This window comes from Micropterus salmoides, unplaced genomic scaffold, assembly GCF_014851395.1.
Source record: "Micropterus salmoides isolate LMB-PRFRI ecotype aquatic unplaced genomic scaffold, ASM1485139v1 Ms_hic_scaffold_2266, whole genome shotgun sequence".
Taxonomy (NCBI): Eukaryota; Metazoa; Chordata; class Actinopteri; order Centrarchiformes; family Centrarchidae; genus Micropterus; species Micropterus salmoides.
The window spans coordinates 1-8,424 of NW_024041447.1; the positions used below are offsets into that span (position 1 = coordinate 1).

The 8,424-nt window shown below is 39.4% G+C and overlaps 1 protein-coding gene across 2 annotated transcripts; it reads right to left on the reverse strand.

Annotated features, from left to right (window-relative positions):
• Window positions 1-390: 390 nt before the first annotated feature.
• On the reverse strand, window positions 391-7,630 carry LOC119917838 (M-phase phosphoprotein 9-like). 2 transcript variants are annotated; one of them, XM_038738256.1, is made up of 7 exons: window positions 7,527-7,630; window positions 5,379-5,650; window positions 4,517-4,664; window positions 2,513-2,602; window positions 1,921-2,423; window positions 734-893; window positions 391-531 (listed from the first exon to the last, which is right to left on the reverse strand). In XM_038738256.1, the coding sequence occupies exons 2-7, from the start codon at window positions 5,612-5,614 to the stop codon at window positions 406-408; spliced, it is 1,263 nt and encodes a 420-aa protein (XP_038594184.1). In that variant the 5' UTR covers window positions 5,615-5,650; window positions 7,527-7,630; the 3' UTR covers window positions 391-405. The 2 variants fall into 2 exon arrangements, with proteins under 2 accessions (XP_038594184.1, XP_038594183.1); XM_038738255.1 differs by having other exon boundaries at window positions 391-534.
• Window positions 7,631-8,424: the final 794 nt, after the last annotated feature.

An 8,424-nucleotide genomic window follows, 5' to 3' on the forward strand; every position in this document is an offset into this window, starting at 1 on the left:
GGAGAAACTAACTAGATAAAGCACCTTAGATCAAATTAAATTATTTCCCAGGGTTATTACAGTCCTTCGACAGCCACAATTACAGAATTCTTTTCATTTCTGTGTCAGAGCATTTGATTTATTGATTGCTGTCAGGATGTAAACAAATTTCAACAAATATATTTCAAAATATAAAATCATTTTGGTCTCAGATGACACCCATTAAAGTTGGTTCACGAACTGTTAATAAAGCATAACTAAAAAAGAAATGTGATGTCATTAAATTTCCTAATAAAAAAGCCCCAGGTGGCACAACAGTGTCATCTTACGGTGACTTGTGGTAACTGCAACAGGGCTTCACTCGTCATAAAAACTGTAAAATCCTGTATTATTTATTTTATCACAGTCGTATGGTTAGTGATTTCTTTACACTGGCCAAAGCCTTGCTGTTCTGTGTTTTGTCTGAGTCAGTGAATTGTTACCTGATGCCTCAGACATCAGGCTGTCACTCCTCCTCAGGGGAAAAGAGCTGGATGACGGCCCAGCCGGTCGCTGCTGAAACCCAATAGAGATGAGTGGATTAGACTCAGCAGAGGAAATGCAATTAGGGAAACCACAAAACAAATATACACCCAAAAACAACCCCACTACAGATGCAGGGCAGAGATAAACATTAGGCAGCGTTTTTTATTATCCCTGCAAAATGTTATCTGTCCTAAAGGAGCAGATGTTACCACTTGGTGAGTGTTTGTACCTGGTCCTGGGAGTCAGAGCTCTCCAGGGGGATTTGCTTTTGGGATTCTTTACGTGGCTGGTCCAGGTACTCAGGGATTTGGGATGAAGCTTGTCCTGCTTTGCTCTTCTTGGGCCTGAGTTTCTGCCTCTGGGCCCAGGAGGTCAATGGCTGGCTGGTGCTGCAAACAGAACAGCTCAGGGTAAGTAGAAATATCCTTTCTCAGACTAAATATTGTCTAAATCTCTTCTGGGTTTCTGCAGGGCTCACTGCGTTAAATTAAAGACTTTAAAGATATTTCTAATACAAAAAAAATTTGGTCATAAAGGCAAAGTAGGACGAATGAAATGATGATTGTACTTCCCAGCAGTGTCCAACAACAATTCATAATAATATCATTAAAGTGGCTATAATCAACATTTTCATGATAATAATGTATCAAATGACAATGTGAAAGGGGTTGTGCGGCTCCCCTCAGCTTTATGGAGCATTATTATACTGAGTTTCAGCTCGCTGTTTATACGTTCGGTCTACAACTTTACTGTTTTGGTTTACTCTCAATTATTTTCAGCCGCAGCAGGAAGCTGTTTTCAAAGAAAAAACTGTAAAAAAAAAACACTGTCCACTACCTGTTCAGCAACAAACAGCAGACATACACAGTTAGAGACTAGCTGTAGCTGGTGAACACTGTGGAGCATTTGGCAGCTAAAAACCCAGATATTTCCCTCAGGAGTTGGTGGAGACCAAAAACAAAGCTAAAAGAGAGAGAAAACTGGACTAACATTCATCAGGTGGCCACAAACATGATTCCAAATGAATGATAATGTTGCTCTGTAACTGCTGGATGAGTAAATAGACAATATATTGCTAACACGTCCAACATATAAAATTATTTTGGCTGTCCAAAAGTGGCCAAAAAAATCAGTTATTAGTAGTTATTATACGTTTAATAAATCTTTAAACACAACCTGAACCTAAAACGGCAGAAGCTGGATGGATGAACAAATTAAAAAAAACTAATTTATTTAATGTCCACGTTCACATTTTACATCCAAGGTCAGGTCAAGTTTAGAAAATATATTCAAGACCTGAAGAAGGATGCCTTTGAAGGAAACTGAAATCAATGCTTTTTAAAACTTTTCAAGACCTGCAGATCCCCTGTCATAGGGAGCTGTTGTTAGTGTGTCTGATAAACTACTCAGACGTACCCAGAGGTTCTCTGCTGGTAGACTGGTGGATAAGGTTCCTCCAATCCGAGAGTCGTCTCATTGGAAAAGTCCTGCTGGCACCCAATCACAGTTGTCTCTGGATCTTCCTGGAGGTTAGAGGGCCAGTTTTGTTTCTCCCTCCCTTGATCATCATCTTCCCCCGGAGACCCAACATGTTCCAGACCTGTATCCCAAGCAGACAGAGTCCCGTACCCACTGCTCAGCACTGTGGTTGCCCGCTCCTCCCCCTGGTTGGCGGTCTCTGATCTCTGGAGCGGAGGCGAAGGGGAGCTAAAGGGGGTATGGACAGGGGCTGCCAGAAAGTCATTGTCACTGGTCACATTTCTGGAGACTGTGCTATCACTGGAGAGGAGAGGGAAAATATAGTCCTTTGTGTTTGTGGTAGTTTTGGTCATCGCAGTTGGAGAGAACTCTGTGTGTGGCTGGACGCTGGCCTGGCGGTTCTGGAGCTGAACCAGGGCCTTAATTTCATCCTGAATCAACTGGGGGAAAAATCACATCATTCTTTCACTGGATAAACAAATATTTCAACCCGGCTCCTGTGATAAGATATGACTAAATGCAGGCTGACCTGTATTTGGCACTGGTATTGTTCTTGCTGAGCGAGTATTTGCTCTTGGTATTGCTTCTCAACCAGCTGAAACAGATGCAACCATCGGCCCTGTTGCAGAAAAAAAGTGTCATGTACATACCATCATTACTCACAGCAAGATGCTAAAATACGGTAACACCGCTGGGGCAGAGCCAGGGTCATTTTCATCACTGTCAATATACACTGACAATCTCTATTTGCCTTTGACCTGGCTTTTCATCATTATACTGCAGAGGCAAAGTGGAAATATAACGTCTGGTGATCCTAAACTAAAGTACGACCTACCACCTACAGGCCAAAAGAGGGCTGCTCACCTCATGAGTCATCATGTTCACATAAACACAAGAAACCTGGTTACTCAGAGAAATCAGGTACTATAGTAACCTGACTAAGTATTTGGATTTCTCCCGTATCAGACACAAATTATTATTCAAAAGCAGAGTTTTTTGTGTGTTACTAAATGTCTGGAGGGGATATTTTACAATACGCTGCTTCGTGACTGTGTGTGTGTGTGTGTGTGTGTGTGTGTGTGGTGGAGAGGTGACAGCGTGTGAGAGGACAGGATCAGCGTTATTGCCAAGTAGGTTGACACATACAAGGAATTTGCTTTGGTGACTTGGTGCATAACAATAAGAATAAAATATTATATTAAATATTATATTTAATATAAATATTAAAATATTAAATTGACACGGTATGAAAATAAATATATAAAACAATAATAAAGTTAATAGTGAGTGAATAAACTTTAGTTTTTAGTCAGAAGTTCAGAGGCGTTAATAGATTTAGATTATTTAGACAAATCTCACATGTAAAAAGTCAATTAGAAACGCTGTTAACACTAATTTGTACCTTCTCCACTACAAGTGTTCACATGATGGGAAGATCATCATCCGCACCTTTTATCCAAGAGGGTCCGCACGGACGGTGCATGCAGATGTGTTCAAACATGCTGAATCACGTGCGTGGCCTGTATCCTCACTATTTTGCATTTACATAGTAAAGAATTCCCCTTTTCTCCAGGAGAAATCTAGCTGGAAATTCAGGTTCTGTACATTTACTTAAGTGCATGTAAACACACTTAGTGAGTGAATGAGCAGTGTATGTGACAATGAGGTGATCATATCTATCTACCTCATGTACATAAAAATACCTGCACAAAAATATTTAGTCCAGCATCCTTTGCACTTTACTCCATTGCACATTTTTCTTACTGTCTACAAATTCTTTTTGTATATGTTTATATGTATGTATATCTGTACATAGTACTTTCTGTCTATTTTGTTGAGCATGTTATCCTGGTTATTTACTGTATGCTTGTACTGTGTATGTACATTAAGAGCAATGTCAAATGTCAAATTCCTTGTATCTGCATAGATACCTAATTAAATGCTAATTAAAGTGATTATGATTTTGCATTTATTTTTTTATCTACTTCTTTAACTGAATTTGCCTGCATACTGCTTGTGTGCAGATATTCATGTGTGTCTTTGTGAAGGGAAGCAACTGTGCACCACTGTGATTTAGATTCAAATTCCTATCAGAGAGAGACAAGTGATAATCAGAGGAACAATAATTCTAAAGAAGTATATGAACATTTTACTGATCAGATAAAATTGTGTTTGTTCACCCGGTGTGTAAAGCAAAAGGCCTCCAGCCTGATGAACTATCCAGTTAAGTGTTTTTGTGTTGCAGAACATCACAGATGTCTTTTTCCTGCAAATCACATCCTGTGTCTGAAAAGATCAGCTGCAGTGAGTGTGGTGTGTTCGGGTCTGTGTATGTGCGTGTCCATGTCTATGTGTTTGCGTGTCTCTCTGTCTTACTGTCAGGTGTGATCCGCACAAAAAATAAAAGTGACAGCTCAGAAATGAGGCTGCCAGCTGCCAAATGCAGCGCACAAGAACAACTGCCACAGCAGCTAACCCCAACTGCGCATCGTACAATAATAACTGCCTTTCACGCTCAGTGATGTTTCCCCACCTCACAATCCTTCCAGATCTCAGGGTCTGTCTCTCCACTGCTCTGGATCTCCTGCACCAAAGCCCTAAGGGTCTCAAGGGAACTTGGGTTGATGAATGGAAGGCTCTTCCCTTGTTCAAATGCTTCATCTGTGCTCAGACACAGACTCCTGTAATAAAATCATATAATATCAAATTACTTGCTGTACAAGATATTGATAATATACATTGTTCTCCGGCCACAATTTAATATTACTTCAGGACATAGCTGCACAGAATGAACCAATGTACCTGTAGTAATAATAATTTGTAATGACCTTTTAAGCAGAAAAACCTAACCAGGGACAGGGGTCGCAAATTTGGCTTTGGCAACAAATCCTACCCATGCAACTCATCGGTATCATGTTTTTTTGCGCTGTCCATGACAAACAAATAAAAAATAACTAAATCTTGATGCCACAAAATGATATCAACAATGATCAAATTAAGGTATAATGGCAGAGAAAAGATGTTTGTCTATTAAAACTCCTGCATGTGCTAAAGATTGATGAGCAGTGACATTCTTGTGGCATCTCTCAGCCTAACTTTAATATTTAAATACACCTAGACAAGACTCGACACTCTACAGCATAATGCATTTCCCAAGATTCTTCAGACTTGAAATGAACACTTAAATCAACACATACATTTGAATACATTTTATGTAAAGTAAAGTGTAGAGAAAATCAGAAATCTACAACAACAACCTTTCACAGGAATATTTTTACAATTTATTTTAACACCAATTATAGGTGGGAAAACATTTCAACTCCCTAAGAGAAGATGGCTTCACTGCCCACTGTGTTTTTATTTTCCATATACAGTATATTTTACAGTTGCTGCACCTGATCTTGTTACATGCTGGTGTGATGTCCATGGGCCGGCTCTCCACAGTGCCTCCTGTTGTTTGGGAGGTTGTGTGTCTGCCCTCTGAGACAGCCAGCCCCGAGGCTGACGTCCCCTCAGAGGACACCAAAGAGGTCTCACTCTCCTTACCCCCATCCCCGTCAGCACTGACATGGCAATGGCTCAAAGCCCCCGAGCTGGACACATCCTCAGATATACTGTCATCTGTGGACATGATTATGGGCCCGTGTAGAGGGGGTCAGTCTGACAGCTAGAAACCAGGAGAGAGGAAAACAAGAGGCAGTAAGACACAGAAATAAGGTTTGAAGACAGTTAGAAGTACTGGTGGACCGATACGGCTTGTTCAATGGCTGATGCCGATATTTAGAGAGCAGGACAGCTGATGGCCGATATATAATGCAGATATCAAAACAAAGAAAAGTCATGTATAACTCCATTATTCCATGCAAAGTACAATCTAAAATACATGTTATCTCAGCCTGAAATGTGTTCTTTTAGATGGAATTTTTATAACAATATAATAGCTGCTTGATATGGTAAAAGCTCTATAGTACATCATTATAATGTTGTTTTTCACACAGTTGACCTTCATTGCAGGTTCTGGGATTTGGATATTGCACTTATATACCATATCAATAATATTTCAATTAATTGTGCAACCCTACTGTATAACAATATATATTTAAAGCTTGCCAGTAATGGTTTAAGATTAAATCTGATATCAATTATGACAATATATATCGGCCGTGTGAGTGTAGGTATGGCTGATGCAGATTATCTCAAAATGCCAGATATCGGCCGATTAATCTGTCTGTCAAAAGTTGTAAGTGTTGATCAACTACCACAACAATAGAAAAAAAACAGGATCCAGCTACTATTACACAGTAGAGCTGCAACAATTAATCGATTAGTTGTTCACTATTAAATTAATCTGCAACTATTTTCATAATGAATTAATTGATTCGTGTCATTTTACAAAGAAAACTGATCTGATTCTAGCTTCTTAATGTAAATATTTTCTGGTTTCTTTCCTCCTCTATGACAGAAAACTCAATATCTTTGTGTTGTGGACAAAGCAAGACATTTGAGGACATCATCTTGGCCTTTGGGAAACACCGAACAACATTTTTCAGATATTTTATAGACCAAACAACTAATAATAAAGAGAAAATAATCAACACAGTTGGCACAATTAGCACCAGGCACAAGCTAAATGTTGGTAAAATATGCAAGTGGCTGGTAGATCTCCTTCATCCACCAGCCAAAAAGCTGGTGGATGAAGGAGTTTCCCAAAGCCAAGGATGGTTTCCTCCTTTGTCTTGTTTTGTCCACAACCAAAATACTGTATATTCAGTTTATTGTCATAGAGGAATGAAGAAACCAGAAAATATTCCCATTTTTTTCTCTTAAATTATTCAAACCGATTAATCCATTATCAAAATAGTTGCCAATTAATTTAATAGATGACAACTAATCGTTGTAGCCCTATTACACAGCTATTAGGGACAATATATATATATATATATATATATATATATATTTCTGACCTTAAATGTGGTTTAAACATTACAGAGTTAACAAAACATAAACGCAAACGTCCAAGCTAATGTGTAAATGTTAGGCATTAGCATCCCCATCTCTGTCTCCGACCCTTGTCTGTCTGGTCCTGCCCTGTGTCTCCTGTGTGTGTCTGAACTGGCCAAGTCTGATTGAAAAGCTAATTAGCTTTGACACCTAGCAAACAACAGATAGCCACACAGCGGTTTGGACATTTAAACAGTCCCTGCCACATTAGCTGCTTTAGCTACGATGTCAGCCAGCCCCACAGATGCTCCTTCAGCCGGGGCAGACCGTTAAAGCCCCGCCTGTCAAACTCCGCGGGATCCTGGATCAGTTAGTTAAGTTATCCAGCTGCCCTGATAGTGAAACTACCACTGACAAGCCACTGACTTGGTTAGCTAGCTAGCTAAGTTTGGCTAAGTTGGTTTATTACAGGTTTGTAAGCACCGCGTATGCAAGATGGGCAGCGCGGGGGGAATTATAAAACACATCAACCGAACGGCAAACACTGTTTTATACAAGACAGAGTGGCGCAGATAAAATATATAAAATAATGTTTAACCTACCCGTTGACTTGTATCATCGTTTCATCCATATTTCTCTGTTAGTAGACAAGTTGGCTAGCTGGTTGCTGGTTGGCTACTGCACTGCAGTGATCTCTGGCCGCTGTAACCGTCACAGCACTGCGCCGCCATTGGTCAAAATGTAATCAAAAATACAGAGCTGTGATTGGTCGTCACTCTCAGTCTGTGATTCTATTGGCTGTTCTGGGGGAAAGAGGCGTACACATCTGTTTGGGACACAAAGCTGACAGAGAAGAAATCTAGAAGCAAGTTTCTCTTATCTGTTTTTCACACCTGTGTTTATATATTTTATTTACTTAATTATTTATTTATTTATTTATTTAAAAGGGATAGTGCAAATTAACATGAGGAGTAATAAATGAGACTAATTTTCATGTGCAGTCACTGGCAGGTTGATAACAGCATAACAGAAAATGTTAAAACATACACAGGCTCATAAGCACAACAGAGAACACAGGAGCATAGGTCATGAACAAAAGCACGAATCACATAAAAACAGAGCACACAAACACAGAGAAAATCACACCAGCACAAATGTGATGACCCATAAAAGACATCAGCAAACAATTTGTTAAATTTGTTGGTTTGGAAAAGGAGCTGAGAGAAGAAATGTTTATTAATAGCATTTATTTTTCAATTTAATCTGCTGTTCATCTTTCCAAACCTGTCTATTTTTCCTTTGCACTTCAGACCCTGTATATACATACTGTAAAATTATATTTACATTTAATAATTAAGCTGACACTTTTATCCAAAGCGACTCACACTTGCTAAGTCAGAGGTAGCACGCCTCTTGAGCAACTAGGGCTGTCTTGCTCAAGGACACATTGGTGGACCATTTTGTGTTATATTCATATATACAGTATTGTCACTGACAATT